This window comes from Rhinolophus sinicus, chromosome 13 (genome assembly GCF_057876585.1).
Source record: "Rhinolophus sinicus isolate RSI-liver-muscle chromosome 13, RSI-T2T, whole genome shotgun sequence".
Classification (NCBI taxonomy): domain Eukaryota; kingdom Metazoa; phylum Chordata; class Mammalia; order Chiroptera; family Rhinolophidae; genus Rhinolophus; species Rhinolophus sinicus.
Genome location: NC_142513.1, coordinates 12435856 through 12463631, shown reverse-complemented (window position 1 = coordinate 12463631; position 27776 = coordinate 12435856). Strand labels below are relative to the sequence as shown.

The 27776-nt window shown below is 51.9% G+C and overlaps 2 protein-coding genes across 5 annotated transcripts; one reads left to right on the top strand and one right to left on the bottom strand.

Annotated features, from left to right (window-relative positions):
- Positions 1–623: 623 nt before the first annotated feature.
- MATN4 (matrilin 4) lies at positions 624–11006 on the bottom strand. Of its 3 annotated transcripts, XM_074318040.2 has the most exons (10): positions 10897–11006; positions 9603–10172; positions 8778–8900; positions 6294–6416; positions 6087–6209; positions 5869–5991; positions 3870–4283; positions 3618–3770; positions 1077–1183; positions 624–993 (listed from the first exon to the last, which is right to left on the bottom strand). In XM_074318040.2, exons 1-10 carry the CDS (start codon positions 10973–10975, stop codon positions 934–936), a joined length of 1875 nt encoding a protein of 624 aa, XP_074174141.2. In that variant the 5' UTR covers positions 10976–11006; the 3' UTR covers positions 624–933. The 3 variants fall into 3 exon arrangements, with proteins under 3 accessions (XP_074174141.2, XP_088645228.1, XP_019605255.3); XM_088789102.1 differs by lacking the exon at positions 6294–6416; XM_019749696.3 differs by lacking the exons at positions 624–993; positions 1077–1183; positions 6294–6416 and adding an exon at positions 1190–2086.
- On the top strand, positions 11001–23123 carry RBPJL (recombination signal binding protein for immunoglobulin kappa J region like). Of its 2 annotated transcripts, XM_019749700.3 has the most exons (12): positions 11001–12158; positions 13340–13448; positions 14692–14817; positions 15926–15996; positions 16173–16288; positions 16556–16730; positions 18606–18743; positions 19161–19270; positions 19550–19702; positions 20451–20606; positions 20724–20827; positions 20934–23123. In XM_019749700.3, exons 1-12 carry the CDS (start codon positions 12137–12139, stop codon positions 21211–21213), a joined length of 1560 nt encoding a protein of 519 aa, XP_019605259.2. In that variant the 5' UTR covers positions 11001–12136; the 3' UTR covers positions 21214–23123. The 2 variants fall into 2 exon arrangements, with proteins under 2 accessions (XP_019605259.2, XP_074174142.1); XM_074318041.2 differs by lacking the exons at positions 11001–12158; positions 13340–13448 and adding an exon at positions 13722–13894.
- Positions 23124–27776: the final 4653 nt, after the last annotated feature.

The window sequence follows — 27776 nt, the reverse complement described above, 5'->3', positions numbered from 1 at the left end:
CGCACTTGGGGAATGGTACCAGTTTGTGTTCTTTACCTACAGGGACTGGTTTTGTAGTGTTTAGGGGCTTTTTTGGGGGGAGGGATGGGAGGCAGAGCGTGGGACACAGGCTGGGGCAGGCAGAGGCCTGCCTGCTCGGTACCACAGGTCCTGGCTGATACTCTTCTTCCTCCCTAGTGCAGAAGGCAGATAAAATTCAGGTGAAACTCACCTATCTGCTCCCACCCTGTCCATTTAGGGGTTCAATTACTGCTTCCCGCTTCCTCACCTACTCCCCCACCCAGTTCTAGCAGCTTTTCAGCCAGGTTTGGGGGCACCATGAGATAGGCATGGCCAGAGAGCAAAGCGTCAGATCCGCAGGGGGATGGAGGGGTGCAGACTTGCACAGACCCCAGGGTTCCCGTGGAGCCCCTTCCCTTCCTGCAGCCTGCAGAAGGAGCCGTCTGTTCTCGGCTGAATAAACAAGGAGGGGGAAGCAGTGCCCGGTCCCCTGCCCCCCAGCCCGACCCCCGCACAATGCGCCTTTCTCAGAGGAGACGCCGCCCGGGCGGGCGCCGCCGCAGCGCGCTCCGTCTGGGCTCCCCTCCCCCTGGCGGCACAGCAAGACCCACAAACCGACCCCGTGGAAACCAGATTTTTTTTTTTTTTTTTTTTTTTTTAAGAAAAAGAAAACAAAAAAAGAAATCCAAGAAAGATCTGAGCGCAGCACGCGGCGAGGGCGTGAGGAACTAGTACACGTCCCTCTGTACTCCGCAGTCCGGCTTGTGGTCCAGGCGAGGCCAGCTCGAGCGCAGCGCTGGGAGCCCGCCAGCGCCTGGTCCCCGCCAGTCGGAGTCAAAGGAGCCCAGGCTCAGCCCTCCACTGGCTAGGGACAGCGCACAAGGGGGCACAGTCCGTGGGTCCGCGCCCCTGTCCGGGTCGCTATGGTGGTCCTCACTTATGAGTGGCCAGCTGATTCTCCAGATCCTCCAGGCGTGCCATCAGCTGAGCGAGTGAGTGGTTAAGGAAGCCGTTGGGTGTCGCAGGACCCCCCGCCCCCTTCCCATCAGCTGGTGCCCCCAGCCCCAAAGGATATGGCTCTGAGTCAGACTCTCGAGCGCCCCCAGCGTTCGTCCCTGGAACTCCACCAGGCTTTCGCATTCGCAGGGACTCCTAAGCTCTGTCCCCGCGCTGATGCCTTCCTCTGCCAGGCAGGCACAGAGAGTGGGGAAATGAAAATCTGCAGGAGGACCAGCTGGCCCTGGCCAAGGCCCTCTGATATACCTCTACCCGGACTGTCGTTGAGTGTATGGCCTTTGGATTCAGACAGACGTGGGATGAGTGTGTGATACAGGAAACCTCATTCAACCTTTCTAAGCCTTAGTTTCTTCATCTGTAAAAATGGATACAATGAGAAATCCTATTCATTGGGTGGTGCTGAGGATTCTAATGTGTGTGTGTTAGAAGCGTATTCTCAGACCTTGATGCTCATTGGAACCACCAGGAGATCCTGGTAAAACAGATTCTTACTCAGGATGGAGAAGCAGCTGATACTGTACATTTCTAACAAGTTCCCAAGTACTGCTGATGCCGCTGCTCCGTGGACCACACTTTGAGTGGCAAGAATACGCAGCAGCACTCTCCAAACGAAATTTTATGCGGGGATGAAAATGTTGTGTATCTGCCCTGTTCAGTGTGGTAAGCACCAGCCACATGTGACTATTTACCACTTGAAAGGTGGCCAGTGTGACTGAAGAACTAAAATGTTTATTTTAATTAATTTAAAGGAGATGGGCACGTATAGCTAGTGGCTACCTTGTTGAAGACAACAGCTCTAGAGCACTTCCTGGCACAAGTAAATACCCGATAGCGTATTTCAACCAGGCCAGTGCTTCTCAAAGTGTGGTCCATGGACCAGATGTGTCAATGCCATCTGGAAAGTTACTAGATATGCAAATTATCAGACTCCATGCCACACCTACTGAATCACAAACGCTGGGGTTGGAGCCCAGCATTTTGTGTCTGAACCAACCCTCCAGATGAGTCTGATGCACGCTAACGTTTAAGAACCACTGATCCAAGTCTATCTCTCCACACAGTTCGACATCTGTGAAATCAAAATAAGTGATTTACAATTAAATTTCGCACCTGTTTTTTCTTCGCAATATAGAAAATAATGGTGAATCTTACCGCGGATGGCATCTTAGATTCACTGACAGTCTGTAAACATGTGCCATTTTTAATATGAGAGCACAATGCCTGGCACTTGGCCTTCAAAAGAATTGCTGTTATGATTTAAGAGTTCTTTCTTAGTCTTGAGTGTACCCTTAGCAAACTGCTGTATGTAATATCATTAATGGTATTGATAACAGTCCTACAAAGACTCCTAACTTTACAGATTAAGTCCAAGGTCCAGCAAGCGGGGAGGACATACCCAAGGTCATATGGCCAATTGGTGAAAAGCTTCAACCCCAGAGCCCAGATTTCTGATAGAATTCTATAGCTAAAGGCAACCTTGGGCAGCCAGCATCCTCCCCTTTATAGGAGAGGGAAGGTAGGGGTGAAGGTTAAGTGACTTGTTCAAAGTCACACTGTAGGGAACACTTCAGGACAGGAAGGGCCCTGAAGGAGCAGCTAATCCAGTGCCTCCAGAATATGCTGGCTAATTCTTAGAATTAGCCTGGGGGGTGGGGGGAGAGGGAGTGAGAGAGAGAGAGAGAGAGAGAGAGAGAGAGAGGAGAGGTATATATGTGTGTGTGTATATATACATATATACACACATGTATATATATATAGATACCATATGTATATATATGTGTGTGTTTGTTTGTTTATTTAAGTATAGATTTCTCCATTTACTTATTTATTTACGTTTAGATTTACCAGGCCCAGGCCAGCCCTACTGAATGCAGTTCTGGAGTAGGGCCTGATAACCTGAAAGAAGAGTCCTATTTTAGGCCTGGGCTAGAGTCTAAAGACTCTATAGTAAAAGTTACCCCCAAGAAATTCGCTATATCACCTATAAAGTACAGCACACAAGGTTTAACAGCCCACTTCTCCTCCACGGATAGCACTGGTCTTTTTTTTTCCCTCAGCTGAGCACCAGACAAAGTAAATGGATTGAATTTATGGGCTACATTGTTAGAAAAAAAATACATAGTTGTGTGTACTTGAATCACGCTCAGTCCTGCCACTTTGCCAGGCTTGTAAAGTTGAATTCCAACAAGTTAATGGAATATATAATGTGACTCCACTTAAAAATGTTGTTTGGCATTCCTTTGAAAAAATTTCCCCAAATTAATCTGGACACCCACTGATCTGGAAGACAGATAGCCTCGTCTAGTGCTCCTTAATCTTTAATATACATACAAATCCCCTGAGGGTCTTGTTAAAGAGCAAAATCTGACTCATTGGGTAGGTCGGGAGACAGCCTGAAATGCTGTCGTTCTAACAAACCAGCAGGGGAGAGCCCTGCCGCTGGTCCACGGACCATACTTGAAGCAACAAGGCTAAGTCTAGTGAGTCCATCCTCTGGCTATCACTCTGCGAAGTGAGTGGGGGTGAATAGAAAGGGGAGCTATCAGAGGATCGGCAGTGAGAGAAGCAGGGGGGCGGGGCCCTAAGACAGGTGAGCTCACCCGGGCACATGCTGCCTTTGAGGTTCTCCAGCAGGTGTGTCATGGTGTTGAAGTCGGGGGAGTAGGACACGTGCAGCTCCGCGGGTTCCGAGGCAATCTCACGCAGCTCCTCCTCCACCGCCTTGCCCACGCCCACGGCGTACATGACTATGCCTAGGGGGCCAGGGGACACAGGTGGCACCCTAGACCTCAGGAAACCGCCTCCCCGCTTCCAACCCAACCCCAGGCCAGTGCATCCCGCGCCAAACCCACCTTCCTCCTTGGCCCGCGCCGCCCACACGGAGATGTCATCCTGGGAGCGGCCGTCGGTGAAGACCAGGCCCACGCGAGGCACGTTAAGGACACGGGGCCTCGCGCCTTGCGCCTCGGAGAAGCTGTGCTCCACCATGTGGCGCAGGGCCAGCCCGGTCATGGTGCCGCGCTCCATGTACTCTATGGCCAGGACGGCCTGCTTCACCTCCGCGGCAGTGCCATAGCGGCCCAGTGGGAACTCGGTGCGCACCCGGCTCGAGAATTGCACCAGCCCCACTCGTGTGCCCTCGGGGGACACGTCCAGGAAGTCCACGATCTGATTCACAAAGCGCTTCACCAGCTCAAAATTCTGCGGGCGCACGCTCTTGGAGCCATCGACAAGCAGAACGAGGTCCACGTGGCCTTCCCTGCATCCTTCAGGGCAAGGAGAAGGGCTCGGAGGCAGGGACCAGAACCTTAGCTGGCATCAGCCATCTACCCATCTGCTCATTCATTCAGAAACACTGATTACATAACAGACATCATGTGTGAAGTCCTTCCTGTGCCAGGCACTGTGCTAATGGAATGATGTATTATTGTTGGTAGCAGCAGCGTCATTATAACCTTTGCCATTTATGGAGTGCTTAGCACAAGCCAGGCAATCGCTAAAAGCATCTTTTTAATAATAATAATAATAATAATAATAATAATAACCACCAGCACAATAGCTACCATTTATTGATCATCTCCTATGTATCAGACAGAATTCTAAATACTTTACCACTATCAACAATACTAAGTAAAAACAAAAACATTATTATTTGACAACTTCCTGCCAGGCCCTGGGCTAGGTGCTTTGTATATTTTTTTCTCAATCCTCCCAATAACCTTGGGGATTATCCCCATTTTCTATCATCTGAGATTCTGAAAAAGGAAGTGAGTTGCTCTGGATTCCAGAGCCAGCGGAACGCAGCTGAGCCAGGATTTGAAACCAGATCTGCCTGACTCCAAAACCCACGCTCCTAATCACTCTATCATGTTCTCTCTCCTGTCCTCAGCCAGGGGCTTTCTAGGCCCTGAAGTGGGTTCAACAGGAAACGAAACAATCCTGATCCATGAGGAAATCAGGGTAGAGCAGAGTAGTCAGACATGCCATATGCTACAGTCAAGGAAAGTCTAGAGCAGATGGGCCTGCAGGGAGCCCAAGATAGAAATAATTCATTCTTCCTGGAGCTGGTGAGGAAGCCTGCCTGGCAGCAGTGATATTTGATTTGGTCTTGAAGAATGAGTAGGAGTTCTCCAAGGCAGGAAGGGACATTCTAGATGGTGACAGCAGCCTCTGCAGAGGCATGGAAGCTGGCAGCTCTTGACACATTCGGGAATGGACAGGCCAGTATAGCTAAAATGTTCAGGTGTGGCACGAGACAGGCTGATGGGGTTGGCTGAAGCTAGACTGTGATGCGCTAAAGCGGTGGTTTCAAAATTTTGACCACAACCCACATTTTTTTAAAAAAGTAGTAACAATAATAATACATCATGGCATACTTCATATGCTCACATATAATTAAAATTAAGTTTCATGCAATAATACTCTTTCTACATGCAGTCAACTCTATTTTCTCTTTCTCTCTGTTTCTTTTTAATGCTGGTTGTAACCCCCTAATTTGATTTCATTATCCATTAATGTGGTTGCACCCACCATTTGCAAAACTCAGGGGTAAGACATTTGATCTCTATTCTCTCTATTCTGCAGGCACTGGTAAGCCACAGAAGACTTTTGAGCAAGGGAGGAATGTGATCAAATATGCATTTTTAAAATTAACCTTGACAGCAGGGTAGAGGATTAAGGGGAAAGAGATGGAGACAGGGCATGGCACACCCTGCACCACCACCACCACCACCACCCACACTCACACATTCACACCACACCCCTGGGCCACAGCAAGGGCAAAGTCAAGGATGCTCAGAACAAGGGCAGTGGGGCAAGGGCAGACAGAACCCCCTCCCACCTATAACTCACGGTTGCAGCTCTTGCCATCAGCCTGGAGTTGCCGCCCCTCAGGGCACAGGCAGCGGTAGGTGAGACCCTCACTCACACACTGGAATTCGCATCCATGGTCTACACCATTGCAAAGATCCCGGGCTTAAAGAAGAGACAACAGGTCAGGATGAATCAGGGTGGACTCCACCAACTAAGACCCCTTGCCCCTCTACACAATGCAGAAGACCCCTCCTCACCCTGACAGCTCTTTCCATCAGGCAGCAAGTCATGGCCCTCTCTGCAGTGGCACCGTGGCCCACCAAGGGTGTTAACACACTCATGTTGGCAACTGTGGTTCCCAAAGCTGCAGTGGTCAATGGCTGGTGGGAAGGAAGAGGCAGCAAGATATCACTTCTAATTGGAGCCATCAGAGATCTCAGTCCAGGGTGGGAGGGCTTGCTTACCCCTGCAGCTCCTTTGGTCCTGCTGGAGTACAAAGCCAGCTCGGCAGTGACAGAAATAGGAGCCTGGGGAGCTAACACAGTGGTGCTCACAGCCATGGGTCCCTTCCACGCATAAGTCAATGGCTGAGAAAGAGGGGAGGTCAGCATATGCCCTAGGTCTGTACTCTCAGCCCTGACAGCACAGCTTTTTAAAAAATACCTATGCCTGGACCCAGCTCTCAAAGATCCTGTCTTCATTAGTCTGGAGTGGTACCCAGGCATCTGTGATTCCTATGCATAGCTCTCCTTCCTACTGGGCCAGGTGGCCCTCCCAACTCAAGCCCAGATGATGCATCCCAGTGTGTCCCTTACTAAGCCAGGCATAAGGCTAAGAATCCATACTGGTAGAAGACAGGGCCCCTGCACTGAAGATGCTCACTGACTTACAGGGGAAGACTGGGATCTGTCACTTCACCTGTCTGAGACTCCATTTCCCCATCTGCAAAATGGGGATGTAATGGAAGAGAGCTATTGCTATTTATAACTTCCTTCTGAGCAGGGTGAACTGTTGCCCTGTTGGGTATCTTGATGGTTTAAATGTGCAAAGATGGCCTAGAGTTGCACTAGGGAATAGGGACTAGGGAGAGGTGAATTGTCCTGCATAAAAAAGTGAGAATTTGGGATCCCAAGAAAAGAGATGGGAGTGGAGAGAGGAAAAACAAAGAACAAGAGAGATAGTGTGAAAATGAGTAACTGTGTGCGTTGAGCCCACCAGTGAAAAATCCCGTTGTCGGGTGACTGAGGACTTTCAGGGTCAAGAGTGTCTAATATTCAATTATAAAGAATGGATGTCTCCTGTTGTGTGTGTATGTTTGACTTTTCTTAGATGTAATTCACACTTCTGTTCATGCCCATCTTTACTAAAATGGACACACAAAGTCAGAAAATTAAGTTCATGAACTCATCCTAGAAAAAGTGCTACATATGTCATTGCTGAATATCACTGCGGTCACCTTCAAAGTACTTCCCTTGGGAAGCTATGCACCAATGCCAGTGCCTAGTCCACCCTTCAAAGCAATTTTGGAACTCTTTTTCTGGAATGGCCATCAGAGCTGTCGTCATATTACCCTTGATGTCCTGAATGTCATCAAAATGTCTTCCTTTCAATATTTCCTTTATCTACGGGTAAAGAAAGAAGTCATTGGGGGCCAGACCAGGTGAGTAGGGAGGGTGTTGCAATACAGTTATTTGTTTACTGGCTCAAAACTCCCTCACAGACCCGTGTGAGCTGGTGCATTGTCGTGATGCAAGCCATGAATTGTTGGCGAAAAGTTCAGGTTGTCTAACTTTTTCACGCAGCCTTTTCAGCACTTCCAAATAGTAAACTTGGTTAACTGTTTGTCCAGTTGGTACAAATTCATAATGAATAATCCCTCTGATACCAAAAAAAGGTTAGTAACATCATTGCAACAAGTTCGAGAACTTAATTGTCAGACCTATGCATGCACTTAAATATACACGCACATGCCCTTGTGTGCACAAGTGTGTAAATCAAGGAAGAGGCTGATTTACATGCATAGAACAAGAACAGCATGTATAGGGTGGAGATATGGAGAGAGAACCTGTAAACAATGAATTCAGCAGAAGCTCAGTGTGAGAGGGAACCACAGAACGTAAGCACTTGGGGGAATTCCCAGAGATCTTGGGGGAGGGATTGGAATGTTCACGGGTCATCACAGGTGGCTTTAAGCCAGACTTTTTAAATTGTAGAAACAAGAAGACCCCAGCTGATATCTGGCTTATGGGAACCTCATTTTTCAGGTTGTGGTGAGGTTGAGAGATGGTGTATGCAACACTCCAAGCACAATGGTCCCGTACTAACTTGGCACTCAGCAAATGGTAACTGCCGTTATGATCCAAGAAGTGGACACAGCAACACATGCAAAAGAAAACCCCAATTGTATAAGCGAGGCATTGTGTGCCAAAACTTTTCAGAAGGCAAAATAAAGAACCAGGCCTTGAAAGATTTGCAAGTGCAGAGAGGAGGGGCACGAGAGCCCAGGTGAACAGCCCAGAAGAACAGCCCAGGAGATGCAGAAGCAAGAATGACAGCAATATATGGGGGGGGGGGGGGGGTAGGGTGTATGGAGACCCTAACTGAAGACCCCAATTGTGTCTAAGAAACTGAAACGGTAAAGATATGCCTGTGAGAAGACACAAACAAGTTTGGGAGGTGTATTTGAGCCAGGTAGGAAATGAGCCTGAAAGACAGGAGAGAAGGATGCAGAAAGCATACCTAACTGTAAAGTCAAGATTTCTAGCCCTGGTCTCACCAAGGACTTGTTTGACCGCCAGGCATGTCATCTCTTTATTAGACCTGTAAAATGAGGGAGCTGGATTTTTACTTTCAAAGGCCCTCTCAGACCCATTGGGCTGGTTCTAGGGCAATGGGGAGCCACAGAAGGCTCAGGAGCAGTGGGATTGCAGGGCAGGGGTAGCTCTCACCCAAACAGCTCTTGTTATCTGCTGCTAGCTGGTAGCCGGTGTTGCAGGCACAGTGGAATGTGCCTGGGGAGCTGACACATTGGTGCTGGCAGCCGTGTCCCCCCTCAGCACACAGGTCCTTTCCTAAGGACGCACAAGAGTAGAATCAGCAGGGGACGGATGGGCAGAATCCTCAAACAAGAGAGAGCTAGATGGGATCAAAGGCAGGGCACCATGCTCAAGTATGGCCTTAGGTGAAATATGACTTATTTGAGAGGGGCCAGTCCAGATGGGAAAGCTTGGAAAGAATGGGGCCTGTGAGTAGGCTCAGAAGAGAGGGACGCAGGGCTAACGCAGGGCTAGGTGTGTCAATGAGATAGGGCAGAACTCCACTGAGATAAGGCAGAGGAGAAGTGCTGAATCAACGTGGGCGGAGTAACTCAAAGTGTGAGTAGAACACATCTTGCAGCCTTGTAGGAGAAGCTAAAATAAGAGTGGGCAGGGCCGTGCCTGCGAGGTCGGGACAAGGCCTAGTGTAGGCGTTCCTGTCATGTTCGAGGGGTGCTGCTGGAGTTTGACATTAAGCCTGCGGTAAACCACAGCAGCTCATCCTGGTAGGCCGGCACGTCAAACGTTGCAGCAGGTGGGCGAAGCCTAAGCCCAAGTGGGAAGAGCTGGCATCTGACACAGCCCGCGGTAGGCCTGAACCACTCAACTACCTGGCGGGCGTGGCTAAAGCGGGAATGGGCGGGGACGCCCGGGATCGGGGGGGATTTACTGATGTGGGAACCGGAATCTAAGAAGCAGTTCGAGTTCGAGCCGCGCTCCAGGGTTCACCTAACTCACCACACAGCCGGCCCTGGAACTGCAGGCCAAACTCCTGGATAAGGTCAAAGGACTCAACTAGGAAGACGTGCTCGTCCAGCGGGGGAGACGCCATGGCGCGCAGGGAGCCCACGTCCGCGCGCTGCACCCCCACGGCATAGATTTCGATGCCGCGGGCGCGCGCCTGCGCCGCCACCTCTGCCACGCGATCCTGGGGCCGCCCGTCAGTCACGATGACAGCGACACGCGGCACGCGCGCCTCCGGCGGGCGCGCGCCTTCGGCCACGCTGAAGGCCACGTTCATGGCGTACTGGATCGCCAGCCCGGTCATGGTGCCCTGCGCCAGCGGCACCAGAGCTCGAATGGCGCGCTCCATATCCTCGCGGCGCGAGAAGGCGCCGAGCCGGAAGACGCTCTGCACTTGGCTGGAATACTGGATTACGCCGACGCGTGTCGCGTTGGGCCCCAAATCCAGGCCGCGGAGCAGGCCCATCAGGAACTGTCGCATCGTCTCGAACTCGAAAGGGCGCACGCTGCGCGAGCTGTCAATCACGAACACCAAATCTAGGGGCCCAGTACGGCACCTGGGACCTGCGAGGAGACCAGGAAGGACTTTCCTAAATCAGCAAAGCCTCATCTCCGAGGAAACCCCTAGGGAAACCCAGGGCGGAATGGTACTAACCCAGCATAACAGCGCCTACGCAGAATTAGCCTAGCAAATGCGAGCTAGCTATATACATTCACTCACCCAGCATTTGCTGAGGGCCTGGGCTAGGAGAGTTCACCAATTCTCTATCCTTCAGCTCTGAGAGCTATTGTAAGGAGGTATTATCCATTCAGGAATGGGTGAGGGGGTACCGTAAATTCAAATGCCTATAGAGGCCAGGGAGGCAATATAAATGAGTACACCGGTGGGATAGACGGTGGACTCCCAGAGAGCCCATATCGCTCCTAAAGTGGGCAGCTCCAGCCAAATGTTGCCATGCAGCCATGCGGACCCCGTGTTAGCAGATTCTTGGATTTTTCAAGAGAAGTCCCAAATCAGGATTTTTATGTGAAACCACCTGATTTTTTCAATTAACTTAAAAAATGTTAACACCAAATGAGCATTCTGCATAAGCCCAACTCTTAGCTCAAAGCCACATCCTACAGATGAGGAGACTGAGGCCCAGAGAATTGAAGCGGTGAACTGGAACCCAGCCCCTATGGTTGCAAAGCTTTTGCTTTTCTCTCCCCAGCAAGCCTAGCTGGCTGCAGACGGAAAACCTGCGTTTGCTCCCGTCCACTCGCTGGTGAGGGCTGGGCCCCTGCTCACCCGCGAACTGGAGCTGGGTTTCCCAGGGCTGAAGAAGGAGCAGCAACACAGGCAGTGGTGAGCATGGAAGGACCCTCATGGCGCTTGGGGAACAGACGTGTCAGAACCTGGAGGGAGAAAGGGAAATAGCAAAGCAATAGTATTTACAGAACTCTCATTTTGGGTGATGGGCACTTGACAGAAGAGGAGGTTCATGGGTTTATTTTACAAATCTCTCTACTTTTGTGTGTGTTTGAAATTTTTCATAACTAAATTTCATTACAGCGGGATAGCTGGAAGACACAAGGAATTCTGTCTGCTTTGTAGAACGGCAGAATAGTAAATAAATAAGAGTAGATAAAATATACAGAATTTTAAAAGAAAAAAGCCTTTCCTGAGTGCCAGGCAGTGTTGAACACTTCTCATGCATTGTGGCACTTAATCCTCTCAACAATTCTATGAGACTAAGGCTGTTATTGTTCCCATTGTATAAGGTTGGTGCAAAAGTAATTGCAGTTTAAAAGGTTAAAAATAATTGCAAAAACCGCAATTACTTTTGCACCAACCGAATACACAGGAGGAAACCGGCTCAGAAAAGTTAAGCGCTGGCACCCAAAGTCGCGCGACAAAAATGTAGCTGCACCAGGATACAACCCAATGCCTAGGGGATTCCAAGGACCAGCCGACGTGTTCCACGCCCTCTTCTCCTGGGAGGGAGAATCTCTGCAGACCGAAGCTATTCCCCGCCTCGGGCCCTCCTCCCGTCTCGATACAAGAAGCCTCTGTGTAGCTGTCCTTCCAACACACACACACACACACACACACACACACACACACACACACACACACAAACACACGCAGTCAGACACGCACCGCCCAACCGCAGGCTGCCGGGTAAGGCCGCACGCCCTTTCGCTGTGTTGGGAAGGTAGGGGGCTCGGCAGAGTGTTGGCCAAAACGCACTTGAACTCGCGGCTTGGCGCCTCCACTTCCCACCAGCTCTCAGAAGAAGCCGCCAGGGGGCATCTTCCCGGGTCTAGCTATGTTGGCTAGGGGGCCGTGGGAAGCCCACATCTGCCCAGCAGGTGCCCTTGCCCAGAGCAAACAGCGGGCCGGGAGCCTCGGGGCCTTGAAGATAAGGCCTGGGCAGGATATATCCGGCGCGAGGAGGGCCCCGGAGCCGGAGTGCACCTGGTTCCGGGGACAGCGGCGCTAAACGCGGAGGGTGGTGAGTGAGCGGCGGAGGCCTCGGAGCGTGGCCATGGACCCGGTGGGGGCAGCAGGTGAGCGCTCACCCTCCCGATGCCCTCAATGCCCCTTGATAATCACGAAAGACTCCCATTGTACAGATGGAAAAAGTGAGACCCACGAAGGCGGCTCGCTGCACTGCAAAGGAACTTGGGACTCCTGGCACCCCTTCTCCCTTTTAAGCTGCCTGGCAACCTAGCGCCTAGGAACCACTGGACCTCTTTTCCTTCCATTCACTTCCTCTGCTCCCTATCCCACCCCATCCCCCGCACCCCATGCTGAAGCTGCGGTAGCCATTTTTCTGTCGCTGACTCTTGGCAGAGGGGGGGCAGCCGCCCCTAACCCAACCGCAGCCCCGCCCCCTCCCCCCAATTCCGTGAATGGGCCTATTCTGAGCAAGTTCGGGTGCTTGCCGCTCACTCTAGGCGGCCTTCCCGTCCGGGATCCTCCCGGTCTTCGCTTTTCAGGCCTGGTAGGGAGGAACAAAAATCCCTCTGGCAGAGTCCGTCGTGGGAGGGTGACTAAGCCAGATGTGCCAGCTGCTGGAGGTGGGAGGGTGTGAAATGCTTTCTCTAGCTGTGGGCCATAACGGAGGCCAGAACCCCTGTTGAGCATGCGGGTAAAGGCACGAGGGGCCCTTGCTATCTGCCATCCTTTCCTACCTGCAGAAGCCTCTGGGCCTCCAAATCTTTATTAAGGCCCCCTTATCCTGCTCTTTGCCTCAGCCAACATCTCGCCTGGCACATCAAAATAACAGCAGCTTCAAAGTTCATCACCTCTCCAACCCCCTCATTCTACAGAAGATACTAGGTCCAGAGAGGGTAGTCTCTCACTCAAGGTCACACAGCAACGTGGTGCCGAGGCTGACGCTAGAACTCAGGGAGGGATTAAGCAATCCTTGCGTTAAAAAGATATATTTGGAAATGCCCTTAGGTTAGGGAAAGTGGGGCTCGCAAGGGAGGAGAGTTCTGTGAGTAATTCCTCAAGAGTAGGCTGAAGAGTGAACACCTTGAGGACGGTCCTGAGGGTTCTTGGAGGAAGGCGATTAGGGGAAACGTCCCCTGCCCATTTTGGCGGCTTTGCTGGGGGGGCTCAATTTGGAAAGGACTCTACAGAAGTGGGGAAGGGCACTGCAGGTCAGATGCGGGCACCCTAGATGGTGCAGCCGCGGTTAAGTACTGTCACCTGGTCTGGCTGGCCGCCTGCTCTCCCACAGACCCTTCAACGTCCCCAGGCCCTCTGACTCACCTGAGCCTGCGGGATAACTCGGAGGCGCGGCCGCCGAGCGGAGCCGACGGGCGGAGCCTTCCGGGCAGTTGGAGCAGGTAACGGCGCGGGCTGCGTGCCGGAGATGGGGACTGCCAGGCAGCTGGAGCGAGCGGAGGCGGCGGCCGCATTTAACCCGGGCTGGCGGGTGGGGAGGGGGAGCGCGGGCTGCGACCCCTCCCACTGGAAGGGCGATCCCCCTTCCTCTGCGGGCCGGGGCGGGGCCAGCGCGGCGCCCCCTGCTTCAGCCACCCTCGGAGCTGCGGACGCCGGCTGCAGGGCCGGAATTCGGTACAGCGGGAGGCTGGGCAGCTACCCACTCCGCAGCCGGAATGCGTTGGAGGCCTCCGAGCCACTTCCCCAAGGAGAGCCCCAAGGGGCGGAGCGGGGCCTGGCTGGGCCGCCGGCTGCCTGGCCCCGCTTCCGAGGGCGCGGCCCGGCTATTGCCCTCCGCTGCCCCCTCCAAGAGTGAGGAGAGGCCCCGGACACTGCTCCTGCGAAGAGGGTAAAGGATTTTGAAGGACAACCTCAGGGTTCATGGCTCTCCCAGGCTCCACCTGGTGCTCCCTCAAATCTCTGCTATCATGGGCTCTTCAGTTGCTTGAGACTTGGGCCCACCACCCAGCCTCACCCATCAAAACTCCCAGGCTGAGAAGCCACCAGGCCCCTGGGCTCTCAGTGACCCACTCCACAGGGCCGATGGAGGCCATGTGATCAAGGGAAGAAGGAAAGCTGAGACAGCAACAGGCCCCTTCTCTTGAGAGAAAGTGGTGAGGGAGTGTTGCTTTGACCCCGGAAAAACTCAAAACGTTTTCCCCAGGATCCTGGGACAGGGTTTGGGGGCTCTTCCATGTTTGCAGGGATCTGCGAGCAGGCAAGAGAGCACTCTCGTCTGGGGCTCCAGCGAAGGCTCTTCCCCTCCTTGGCATCAAGACTTCACAGGAGTGGGTCCCCTTAGAGTTCAGGGAAGCCATGCGCCCTCACAAGCTCTGCTTCCCAAGGCCGACACAAGTGTGGCCTTTGTGCCGCTGGGGCCTCTCCCCAATGCTCCAGGCTGCAATGGGCGTGGAGCCAGACCCGCGGAGTGGCGCCTGGGTGGTCCTGGGGGGCTCTGTGCAGGCCTCACTGAGCACCACGCAGCCCAGATATTTAGCCCACGATTTGCACGCGTCCCCTCCCTTGCCTAACACTTCCTTGCCCTGACCACGAGGGGGCAGCACTAGAACTTCGTTTCATTCAACCCGCGCGCTTCGGGCTCCAAGCCGCCTCGCCCCTTGACGCTCCCTGCTGCGGGCCTCCCAGGTCATCCCCAGAACAAGCCACAGTCCTGAAGGAAGGCGTGCGCCGGTGCCTGCAGCAGCAGTGTGAGCAGACTGTGTGGATCCTGCACGCCAAGGTGGCCCAGAAATCATACGGAAATGAGAAGCGGTAGGTGCCTCCACGGCCCCTCCTATGTCCCTGTGGCCTTCAGCCCTATGGACCCCTCCCGGTTTAGTGTCTTTTAGAACCTAGGGAGGACTTGGGGACTCAGGGCTCAGCCATTGGCCAATCGGGGGGCCTTTTCCCACAGCCACCACTAGTCCCCAATTTGGACTTCGCAGATCCTGCCTGGGACTATATAGTCCCCATTCATTCACTCAATCGTCCATTCATTCATACTTCCATTCAACAACTACTGAGTGTTGTGTGTTATCATGTGCCAGGCTATCTGGGCACCGCTGGGCACGGGGCATACAGCTGAACAGTCCCTGCTCTCATGCCATCTTCACTATAGTGTGGAAGAGACAGACAATAAAGTCCCCACAAATCAGTGAACAAGATCCTTCCAGATTGTGATGAGAGCTAGAAGGGAAATAGAACAGTGCAATGTGACAGAAGCAGAAGGAGGGTGCATTAGCTGGAAAGGTCAAGGTAACATCTGAACTGAGACTTGAATCTGAAAGTAGAGCCAGGCAGGAGAAAATCTGGCTGAAAGTGTGTTCCAATTAGGAGGAACAGAAAATGCAGACCTTGAGGTTGTACCAACTCGGCCTGTTCTAAGTACAAAAGAAGTTAGAGTGGCTGGAATTAGAAAAGGGAAGCCGGTTGGAGAAAATAAAACTTTGAATTTAAACCATTGGAAGATTTTAAGAAGACAAGTAACATGATTGACTCATGCTTTTAAAAATTAAAAAAAGGCAATCTGGCTGCTGTGTGGGAAAACAGGTTGGAGGGGGAGGAGTGGACACGGGAGTTGGGAAGCTGTTGCAGTGGTCCAAGCAAAAAGTGATAGCACGTGGGACCAAGGTAGAGGTGATAAGAAGCCAATGGATTCTGGATATGTTTTGAAGGTGGAGTGGATGGGACTTACTCATGGGTTGAATGATAAAAGATTCAGATGTTAATGGGGTTCATAGTCTCAGAGAAGCCTGAGGAGGGTGGAGGGAAACGTGGATGGGGAATCAAGGATTCTTTTGGGTTTCTGCTACCTTTGAGATGCCTACAAGACAGTCGAGTGGAGATGACACACGAGTCCAGCGAGTACATGTCTCCACAGGTTCTTCTGCCCCCCGCCCTGTGTCTACCTCGCAGGTCCCGGCTGGAGGGTGAAGCCAGCGCAGGGCCAAGGTGAGGGCAGACTCAAGGGCTGTGGTGGCCTCTGGTCGGGGGACTAAGCAGTAGACGCGGGAGCAGGGCGGTTCGCAGGCGCAGTCTCGCCGCACCCTCTGGCGGCGAAAACTAGGCTTTTGTGGCACTTGAGGCCTTCCCGAGTCTTTCCAGAGCCCCCTTGCATCCTTTTCCAGCCCACCAGGCAGGGGAGACGGGGCCCACGGTCTGCGGTTACATGGGACTGGACGGCGCGTCTGGCAGCGCCGCGGAGACGCAGAAATTGAATTTCGAGGAGCAGCCGGACTCCAGGGTGAGAGTGCATGGGAAGGGGTCCTATTCATGCTCCCATCTTTGCCTCTCCCTCTGGGAGGAAAGCTCATTTACACCCGTGTGAAAGCCAAAAGATAGGTATGGAGGCCGGAAGACCGGGGTTCTGCATGCAGGGTGCGCCCAAGAGCTTGGACGGTGCCGTTTCATGTTACATCCGACGGGGAGGACATCAGATAACTGGGGGAGGTCGGTTCATCCGGTGGCGGAGGGCTGAGATGAGCCAGCCCTATCCCTGCGAACCCCGTAGGAATTCGGTTGCGCCAAGACCCTGTACATCTCAGACGCAGACAAAAGGAAGCACTTCCGGCTGGTGCTACAGCTGGTGCTACGAGGGGGCCGGGAGCTGGGCACCTTCCACAGCCACCTCATCAAGGTCATCTCGAAGCCCTCGCAGAAGAAGCAGTCGCTGAAAAACACCGATCGTGAGCAGGGCGGGGCCTGATCGCAGGGCAGGGCGGGGAGGTGCTGTCACGTCTGGAGCGGCCGGATTTGGGAGGAGGAGAGGCCTGGATTGTAGGGGTGGGGTCAGAGTGGGAGAGATGGAGTCGGAGCCGAGAGGGGCGGGGTCTGAATGAGCGGCTGCGGTGTAGGTCTGGGAATGAGAAGTTATAGAGAAGCAAGGGCAGAGAGGAAAAGGAACAGATAGATACCAGACTTGAGAGAGGGCAGTGCGTTGGGGGACCCCAAACGGCTGACAGATGCAAAACGAAAGACAGATTAAAAGTACCAATGAAAAATAACAATTAAAAATAACAATAAAAAGAAATTCCGTTAAAAATATTTATTCAGGGCCTGCTCTATGCCTGGCTAGGTGCTGGATCCCCATAAAACAAGGACAAGTGTCTGTTCTGGAGGAACACGCAGTCTTGTAGGGGAGAGAGACACGCATAGTTGATCAAAGAGACAGTTTTACTGTCCCGGGTACCAAGGTACCAAGTGACAAATCCCAGGGCTAGAAGCTTTGAGAATATTGGGGGGGGGGGGGAGGTGGCAGAATAACAATCACACCACCACCACTACCCTCTCTGGGAGGTGGGAGGGAGGGAAAAGAGGAGGGAGGGTTGGCTTTCCTGGCACACACTGACATGCATTATCCCATCTGCTGCTCATGGTGGCCCTGTGAGGTAGGTGCCATCATTGTTCCTATGTTGTAGCAACAATGAGGAAAATGAGCTTTGGAACAAATGTTTGGAACATCTGAGAAATATTTGGGCCTATCATATTCCAGGTGACTCGCCTAAGATCGGCCAACGAGGAAGTGGCCCAGCCAGGATTTGGACTTGAGCCCGTTTGATTCTGTAGCCCAGCTCCTACCTCTACACCATACTTAGTTTCTGTCTGTTAAAAACCTGGAAGAATGTCTCAGATCCAGGCAGGGCTCTGGCTGGTCCCTGGCATCAGGAAAGGGCCAGGAAAGAGTAAATGGTATAGTGTGATGGGTATGAGTGCAGATTCTAGAGCCAGGCAGCCTGGTTTTGAATCCTGGCTCTGCTCCTTGCCAGTCACGTGGTTTTCAACAAGTTGCTCTTTTTTAAGTAGAGATAATATTATTTACCTCTGAGGGTTGTTGAGAGACTCAAATAAGTTAATACCTATAAAGCATTTAAAATAGTACCTGACACACAACAAACGTTAGCTATTATTCAATGGATGGGAACTTGGGCTAAGTATAAATTGAACACCTACAATATGCATAGCACTGTGAGGGGAGAGAGGGAGATGACGCAGTGCTTTCTCCAATCAGAAAACAAAACTGTGGCTCTGCGTATGTGACAGGCTGGAAGAGATCAATGTCAAGTCCTGTACTGCTGTTTCACATCACATGCCCTCTGCTTATGCAGCCCCCTAAGCAACTCCTACCTACTTCACACTCCCCAGCTGAGAGGGGGTAACCTGCTCCAGGAAGTCCTCCTAACCCAGCCCTTACCGCATCATACGGAAATTTTATGTTTATGTCCCTATCTCCCCTCTGAGACGGTAAACTCCTCCAGAGTAAAACTCACCCTTTGGTGCCCAATACCCAGCACAGTGCCTGCCACAAAGTAGGCACTTAGTGAATACGTCATAAAATTCTGTTTTTGAATCAAAGGATGCCCAGGAAGCAAAAAGGAACAGGCAAAAGTACAGAAGCCAGATCAGGGCAGGTACTAGCTAAACAGCTAGGAAATATGAATACCCAGCATGTTTGGGCCAGTGGGTATATGATCCAGACTGGCACAGCGGGCAGAGATTCATATGTGTCTGGTAAGTCCAAGGACCAAGCCTGGCCAGGTTACTGATTCCACCTCCGCTCACAGTGTGCATATCCTCGGGCTCCAAGGTCTCCCTGTTCAACCGCCTGCGCTCCCAGACCGTCTCCACACGCTACCTCTCCGTGGAGGACGGGGCTTTCGTGGCCAGTGCACGCCAGTGGGCTGCCTTCACACTCCATCTGGGTAATCGCATCAGCAGACCGGGGCTGGGCACTTTACATACATTAGCTTATTTAATCTTCACCACCACAACTCCTCAAGGAAGGCAAACTCTGCTCTTGGAACTGAGGCTTTGAAACACAAAGACTTGGCCAAAGGTCCCAGTGAGTTGGTGACTGATCCAAGCTCTTCTGATTCCAGTGTCCAGCTAGTTCCTTCATCTCAGCCCCCACCCTAGGTGGTGGGGAACAGACATTTGTGAGGATGGCCACAAATGACCCCTCCAGGATGACAACCTTCAGCCTTAGCTGTCTCCCTGTGCACCAGCCCTACCCACAAGACTCATGTGTGATGTGGGGTGGAGCCAGAGGGCAAGAAGGGTTTGGGGCAGAAGCTTGGGGCCCCCTGAAACTGTCCTTCCTTCCTTCCTTTCACCCCCAGCTGATGACCACTGTTCTCAGGGGGACTTCCCACCTCGAGAGGGCTACGTCCGCTATGGATCCCTGGTGCAGCTCGTCTGCACTGTCACAGGCATCACACTACCTCCAATGGTATGAGCAGGGAGGGCCCCCCCCCCCCCCAGATCCATGCAGAAGGTATGACCCACATGGGCAGGGCTGGAGGGTGAGGGCCCAAGGCATGAAGACACCTACTCAATTCTCACCCGAGATACTCACTGCTTTGTGGGGCTGGATGGAGGTAAAGGGCTGGTATGGGGGGAATCTGCCAGTGCCCGCATATCTATTGGAGTAGCAGAAAACTGCTGGGAGGTTGGCTTCCAGGTACCCAGGCACCTTGCCTCCACACTTCCTGTCACCTTTCTGTTGTAGATCATTCGTAAAGTAGCCAAACAATGTGCGCTCCTCGACGTGGATGAACCCATCTCGCAACTGCACAAGTGTGCATTCCAGTTTCCGGGTGGTCCTCCAGGAGGCGGTGGCACGTACTTATGTCTCGCCACAGAGAAGGTGGTTCAATTCCAGGTGAGAAGCCGAGAATATCAGCACCAAGCATCCTATAAAGTCAGACAACCACAGAATGTAAGACCATCATCATCATCCTAGCTGCTACTTACTGAGCAATGCTGCCTCCCATGGAATGTTAGTATCAGAGACACTCAGAACAGAATCAGAGAATGTAGGAAAAATAGTAATAATGTTACTGAGCAACTCCTTCCCAAAGAATATTAGAGTCGTAGAATGTTGGGATATGAAATTGTAGAGTGTAAGTAAAAATAAATAATAATGCTGGGTATTATTGAGCAAAGATGGTTAGAATCATAAAATATTAAGACGCAGAATTGTAGAATGTGGAAAATTATTATTATTACTATTATTATTAAGGAATACTACTCCCCAAAGAAACTGATCATGGTGTGTTGAAAGATAAAATCATAATATGTAGAAAATAACATTATTGAGCAATATTTCCTCCCAAAGAATTTTAAAATTGTAGAAAAAGCACAGAATAGCACAGTGTTTTAATAAAACAACAACAACAACAACAACAAAAATCCCAGAATTCTAGAATCCTAAGGAAGAAGACTTTAGAAGCCAGCCTGTCCAGTGAACTTATTTAACTCTGAGAGAACTGAAGGGTTTTGTCCAAGCTCACAGAGCAGGTAAACGGCAGAGCCTGGGACTGGAACCCGGAAGGTGGAAGGCCAGGCATTATGTGGGCTCCGGTGCGTAATGGTGGCCACCATAAAACTTCAGCCGGGTCTCTTCCCAGGCCTCCCCCTGCCCCAAGGAGGCGAACAGGGCGCTGCTCAGCGACAGCTCCTGCTGGACTATCATCGGCACCGAGTCGGTGGAATTCTCCTTCAGCACCAGCCTGTTGTGCACCCGGGAGCCGGTCACCCCAGTGCCCGTCATCGGCACCCTCGAGGTGAAGCTGGGCGCTGGGGCTGGGGCTGGAAGCGGGGGAGTGTCAGTGCTGGTGACACGGGCAGCAGGCCCCTAGGCCACTCCTTTACCCACACCACCTGCTCCCACCTTCCCCCAGCTGAGTGGTGGGGGCGACGTGGCCACGCTGGAGCTCCACGGTGAGAACTTCCACGCGGGGCTCAAGGTGTGGTTCGGAGACGTGGAGGCCGAAACCATGTACAGGTATGGCGGTGGGGCCTCCCTTGGGTCCTGGGCAGCGGAGGAGGGGGTGCCTGTCATCAGCCCTAACTGATGTGACTGCAGCCCTAACTCTGTGCCCCACCCCCAGGAGCCCGCAGTCTCTGGTGTGCGTGGTGCCCGACGTAGCCGCCTTCAGCAGTGACTGGCGCTGGCTCCGCACACCCATCACCGTGGCGGTGAGCCTGGTGCGCGCCGACGGCCTTTTCTACCCCAGCGCCTTCTCCTTCACCTACACCCCCGAATACAGTGCGCGGCCGGGCCCCCTGGGCCTCCCGGAGCCCGCCACGGACGCCGACGCCGACGCCCTCCTAGAAAGTATCCACCACGAATTCACACGAACCAACTTCCACCTTTTCATCCAGACTTAGGCGCCCCCAGGCCTGGACTCAGGCAGGTTTTCTGGGTCCGAGGCCCTACACGCTGCCCCTTTGTTGTGAAAGGAAAGGCTGGCGTTTGAGCAGCAGAAGGCGCTCACCACTGAAACCCGGCCCTGCGGTGCTCACATGGGTCACTCGCTCCTCCTTTCACATCTAGGAAGACACGACCTGAGTGAAGCTCTCTTTGTGTCCTCATGAATGTGGCTCTCCCAGCCTTTGCCTCTGTTTCACTCTCTAAATCAAACAATCTCTGTCTCTCTCCCTCAATTACTTTGTAGATCTCTGTATGTCCCTATCCCTCCATCTTTGTCTCTCTGTGTGTCCCACATACAGTTTCACACACTCTGAGGAGCCAGGCCTGGGGCATTTGCCCTCCAGGGAACTGAGTCTCCTCTTGAAGAGAAAACACATAGTTTCACAAGCCCTGGCATAGCCTGCAGGCTCTGGAGCCCCAGGTCCTGACAAGAGTACTGAGTCTTACCAGGAGCACTGGGTCCTGCCCCTCCTTATACGCCCTATGGCTGGAGCCAGCCATAGTTACCTTGCCTGTGTTTGCTCTCTGGCCCACAACGTTGCTGGCTGGCAGGTGCCTGGGCCAGTGGGCAGGTCTTGCCAGCTTGCCTGTCCACCGATGCACTTCTCTTGCAGGCCCAGCAGGATGCAGTCCTGAGGATCAGGGATCCCTCTGCTATACTAGCAGCACCCCCAATCCAAGACAGAGTCTGATCTGTATGACCCACCTAAGGAGGGAGGTGCCCAGTGTACTTCACACACACACACACACACACACGAACTAAAAGTGCGATGGAGCACAGTCTCACCTTTTGAACCTTTCTAGAGAAGGAATGGGGTTCAGAAGCAGCTAGCATCCCTGACCTCTGCCTCTGCCCTAGGGGCCACCTCTCAGCTCTTATGATAAGTTACCCTACTAGTTATCTCCCACCCCAAGCAAAGATACACCCCAGGCCCAGAGGCAAACGCAGGACAAAAGTTTCCCAGGACAACTCTGGGCAGAACTCCTGGGATCAACTGGGCAATAACCCAGCTGAAAGAAAAGCTTCCCTGCCTGGGGCCCAGGCATCAACTCACAAGCCATCCCTGCTCAGCCTGCCCACCCTCTGCCTGGTCTGTGCTCTACAGGGAAGCAGAAGAAATGGGGACACAGATATCACAGGTGCCAGCTACCTGTACCAGCCCCTACTGGTGCCAAATGGGGAGAACTGGTCTGAAATGTGGGTTCAGGGCTCTCACCCCCCTGGGCCCTTCCTTGAACACTGAGAAGAGGCTCGTTTCCTGCAAAACTACCCCCCCCCCAGAACATGGAAAGCCCTGTGAGAAAGAAGATGCTGACGTTTTCCAAGGGGTTTGCTCTTTAGACTCCCCAAAGTCTCCATCAGCAGACTGAAGCAGACAACCAGGAAGGAGAAGCTTGTTCAAAGCCCCTCCTGAATCCTGGTGGAGGCATGCAGGGTGCAAGTGGAATGGGGAATGTCCCCAACAAGAGTGCACGCCACAGGAGAGCTTGGGCTTATTGCCCGTGGTGATGTTGAAGCAGGAAACCACTCATAAGGAAGCTAAGAGGAGTTTCACAGCACACCACACAGGAAGTTGGGGCTCAAGGGCCCATTCAGTTCTGCTCTCAAGGACCTCCTCTGCCTCTCTACAAGGCAGGAGTGCCGGAAACCAAGAACCTAGCTGGCCTGAAATCCCAGGCCCAGATATGCAACTCTGTCTTCTGTACTCCTGCCCATCTTGGATCAAAGGGTTTTATGTACATGTCAAGTGTCCCCTCTAGTCTATGAGCTTCATGTGGAAAAAAGCTCATTGCTGAGTGCCCTGGAGGGCGCATACAATGCCTTGAACACTGAGTTGGGGCTCAATAAATACCAAATTGCATGGCATTGCATTGGTAGACGTTTGGAGATTGCAAGTGCAAAGTGAAACCAGAAGATGGCACTGTTCCCTTCCTAAAAATTGAGTTTTCGTTTGTCGTTAAAGTGTTAGGGTCCATAAAAATAATCTTAACTTTCAAGCTCTCAGGATCAAAACCTTCCAGGGTCGAGAATCCTTGCTCTCGTCTATATTTCCTCCTCGTTTTACAGATGAGGAAACTGAGGCTCTGAGCAGATTGGTGGCAGAGCCTGATTTGAATCCTATACTCCTGATGCTAAGTCTGGGGCTCTGAGGTTCTTTTAATTCTCTGCCTAATAGTCTTTAATACTGTTTTAATTCGCTGCGAGGTCTAGGTAGAGTGTGTGTTACAAGGGGCGGGGAATGGGGGGACAGGGCACACGGTAAAAATAAGGTCAAAATCCTTGTTCCAAAATCTCGCTAAAAGTTGACCAAGTCCTCATGCTGCCTGAGGCTCCACTATGCACAAGCTAGTCTTCCGGTTTAAGTCTGGACCTTTGGGTTTCTCTCTTTTCTCAAAGAGAAACTCATCACCACAGTGTGGGTAAAATTCTCACCCATCTTCCTCCCTGGGGAGGATGCTTGCAGACTGCTCGGGGCATAGATGGTGAAGATGACAAGGAAGAGAGGAAGTGGTTTAAAGGGGAATGAAACCAATAACACACCATCTAATAAGTTTTGCAAAGATCAGCTGGGCCCACACTCACCACTAAAGGCCCCCCAGTCGGGCTTGGCTCTGTTCCAGGCTCCAAGAGACAAAGGCAGGCGCGGCAGTTGTGGCACAATAATGCTTTCAGTGGTGCCGTGGTAAGAACACATGCTGGCTGCAGGCCACCGGGGGCAAGGGTGGGAGTGGGGGATGGGACGGGCAGGCGAAGTTCTGGGAAAAGGCACAGCCTGTGACCAAGTTCTTTATGGACTCACTTTATGGTTATAAAGTGTTGAAGTGGGGCCCATTCTGCCAAGTTCACCCCCAAGCCACTATTTGATGCAAAACATCCTCCCCCCGAACTTGGCTGGGGTCTGAAAGTACACCACTAACGCCTCACCCTGAGGTGGGGGTCCTGGCCTTGGATGGTTTTGTCCTGGGCTCATACTAATGTACACTTCTGCTCATACTAATTACTGGTATGTAGTTTTGGAAGGGTCACCTTAAAATGAAGGAATGCACATCTAACGGTGACTTTTCAGACAACAGCTATCTTGGAGTCAAAGCAGTATGTCCTAATAGGTGAGCTTGGCAAGTTGAAATCACTTAACCTCTGCCTCAGTTTCCTCTTCTGTACATGGGGATGATACTATTTGTTTCATAAGATGTCATGAGGAATAAAATAATATATACAAAGCACTTTCAACACGGCCTGGCCCATAGTAACCACTTGTATGGGTTAGTTGCTGTTATTGTTACACCAGAAGCACTTTTAGAGATAATCCAAATAGCAATCTCTCATCATTTCCCAGATGGGGAAAGTGATGATCCAGAGGAGGGAAGTGACTTCCCGTATTAGTTTTCTATGTTGCGTAACAAATTACCACAAATGTAGCAGGTTAAAACAACACACGTTTATTGTCTCACAGTTTCCGTGGGTCAGGAGCCTCAGCACAGCTTAGCTGGGTTTTCTCAGGGTCTCCCAAGGCTGTAATCACGGTGTCAGCCAGGGCTGCCGTCTCCTGGAGGCACAGGGTCCTCTTCTAAGCTCACACATTTGTTGGCAAAATTCATTTCTTTATAGCTGTGGCAGCTTGCTTCTTCAGGGTCAACAAGAGATCATCATTCTTATCAGGAAGGTTCCAGACCCTCTTTTAACGTTGATCAGGCTTTCAACTGATTGAGTCTGGCCCGCCCAGGATAACCTCCCTTTTTGCTAAGTCAAAAATCAATTTGTTTGTGACCTTAATTACATCTGCAAAATGCCGTCACCTTTTGTTCTCTGATAGAACCTAATCATGGAAGTGACAGCCATTATAGTTACAGATCCTGCCCACACCCCAGGGGAGGGAATGTACAGGTTGTAGACACCAGGGGGGCAGAAATCTTAGGGACCATCTTAGAATTCTGCCTATCCCACTCCCCAAAACTGCACAGCAAATTATTAGAAGGGAACATCTATTTGGCCTGCATGCCCTCCCAAGCCCCTTGAAGGAAACGCCCCATTCAGGGGTCAGTACTTCTGCTGCCTCAGAAGATTGGCAGGATCATGAACAAAAATGGCCTGACATTGTCCAAAACCCACTTTGCACCCCCTACCCCATTCTCGGAAATATTATACCAAGTTCCACTTAGAGTTAGCTCTCCAGATAAATTAATCCTTGTGCAGAGTTGACCAGCTAGAGTAACCAGCTTTTAACATGGCTTCTGTGGGGACAGAGCCAGGAGTGCAGTTTCCAGGCTCTTGGCCTCACGTGGAAAGGTGCTGGCTCAGGTAGTAAATGGCCATCAACTGTGACTGGATGGCCATCAGCTGTGACTAGTTGGCCATCAGCTGTAACCAGTGAGCCATTGGCAACTAAGATAACTGACTTAGCAATGCTAGCAGCAAAAATGTGGGCTGGTAAGCGCATGGTGGCTGGCAAGCACGGATTGCAGTTAGCAAGGGGTTGGTTGGCAGAGAAGCGGAGGGCAGGTTGCAGATTGTGTGGCTCCTGCTTCCTGTGTCTACAACCCAGCCGCCAGTGAGAATATACTGGTAAGACTCCCCTATCTGTGGCTCTGTGGGTGTTCCTTTTTGGCCTCACCATATCCTGCCTTCTTATGGGGGAAGCAGGAGCTGAGACCCTGCATGACACCCTGCGTGACAGCTAATGTCTTGCCCCCTGCCCTTCTGTAGTCCCTTCTGTAGGGTTGATATGTGTGACCGTAGGATTTGTAGATGTGACAGCATGTGACTTCCAAGGCTCAGCCCTAAAAGGCATCGTAGCTTCCACCTGGTTCTATTGGATCACTCGCTGGGAAAAGCAAGGTGCTGTCATGAGGACACTCAATCGACCCCAGGGAGGTCCACCTGGTGAGAAACTGAGGCCTCCTGCCAACAGCCAGCACCACCATGGCAGACGTGCAAGTGAGCCATCTTGGAAGTGGATCCTCCAGCCCAGTCAAGCTTTCCTATGACCACAGCCCAGGCCAACATTTCAAGGACAACCTCATGAGACCCCAGAACCACCTAAGCTGCTCCCGAATTCCTACCCCACAGAAACTATCAGAAATATTTATGCCGTCATAAGCCCCTAAGTTTGGGGCTGATTCTACACAGCAGTAGATAATATAGGGGCCTTCTGGAGCGCTTACCTTACCCGACAGATGGTGCCAATGAGAAGAATAAAGTGCCACTTATTGAGCACTTACTGCATACGAGGCTCTGACCTACCTCCCCACAGGTTGTTGGAGCACAAGGTAACAGCTGGTGAACGCTGGAATCCCAACCCAGAGGTTTGACACCACCCAACAAAACATGAATAGAAATTTCTGCAACAATGGAAATGTTCTGTGTCTGCATGGTCCAATAGAGTAGCCACCAACTGCACGTACCTGCTGAGCCCTTGAAACGAGGCTAGTTAGCGCAACTGGGGGACAATTTTAATTTTTTAAATTTTAATTAAAGTGGAAATAGCCACATGTGACTAACAGCCATTAAGATAGTGCAGATGAAAGAGATTTGAAACCAGACTCTGCATCAGAGGTTTATGGGGCCTGAGCAGCCCCCAGTGAAGGGGCCCTGGATGACATAACCCCTTTGATGGGCAGTGTGGTTATGAGCAGACTAGATCTCGCCTGCCTGGGTTCCGGTCCCACCTCTGCCATTGGTAGCAGTATAGATTTGGGCAAGTTATCTAACCTCTTAGCTGCAGTTTCCCCATCTGTAAAATGGGAATGCTAACAGCACCTACTTCATGGAATTGATTAAATGGATCCAGGTGTAAAACATAGAATGGGTTCCTGGTACATGCATGTGTGACATGGAGGCGGGGGCGGGGGTATTTCCACTACCAAATCCTCTTTCTGTTCTTCCCTGGACCCCAGGGAAACACTGAGCCAACACAGCACCAAGGGAAAACCACAGAAGTCCAAGGCCGTGGGATTGTTTAATTTGCAGACAAGCTAAGGGCACGTGGTACCTTGGTCTAAAGGATTTAACCCACTTCACTGGGTTGTTCTGAGGATCGAGAGACATCTAGAGCCTGCCAACTCAAATGGCCACTGAGGCCCAGCAGGTGACGTGAGTGAGCAGGTGATGTGAATGAAGCTGGCGGAAGGAGACTGTGGCAAGACAGAGAACTCACGTCTAAACCGGCTGGCGCCTGTCAGCAACTGCCTATTGTTGCCATGAAGCCTGAGAGTTGTCAAACCTTCTTTTTCCCCGAGAGAAGGGGGGAATCTGAATTTTTATGGGAAACGGACCAATTTCTGTAGTTGGCAACTAATCCAAGGACTTCTGTGTTTGTTTTTCAAACACGGTGCCGCCTAAACAAAACACTGAGGTAGGTGCAACATGCCCCACAGGCCACAACCTGCACTGGCTGACTTTCTTCCCTCCTCTCCAGGCCCTTTCCTGGCTTCTTACGTTTCTGCCCCCGGTATCTGGCACCACAAAGGGCATTTAGTCAGGGCAGTTACCTCAGGCTCCACCGAGGCCAAGGGCTACATA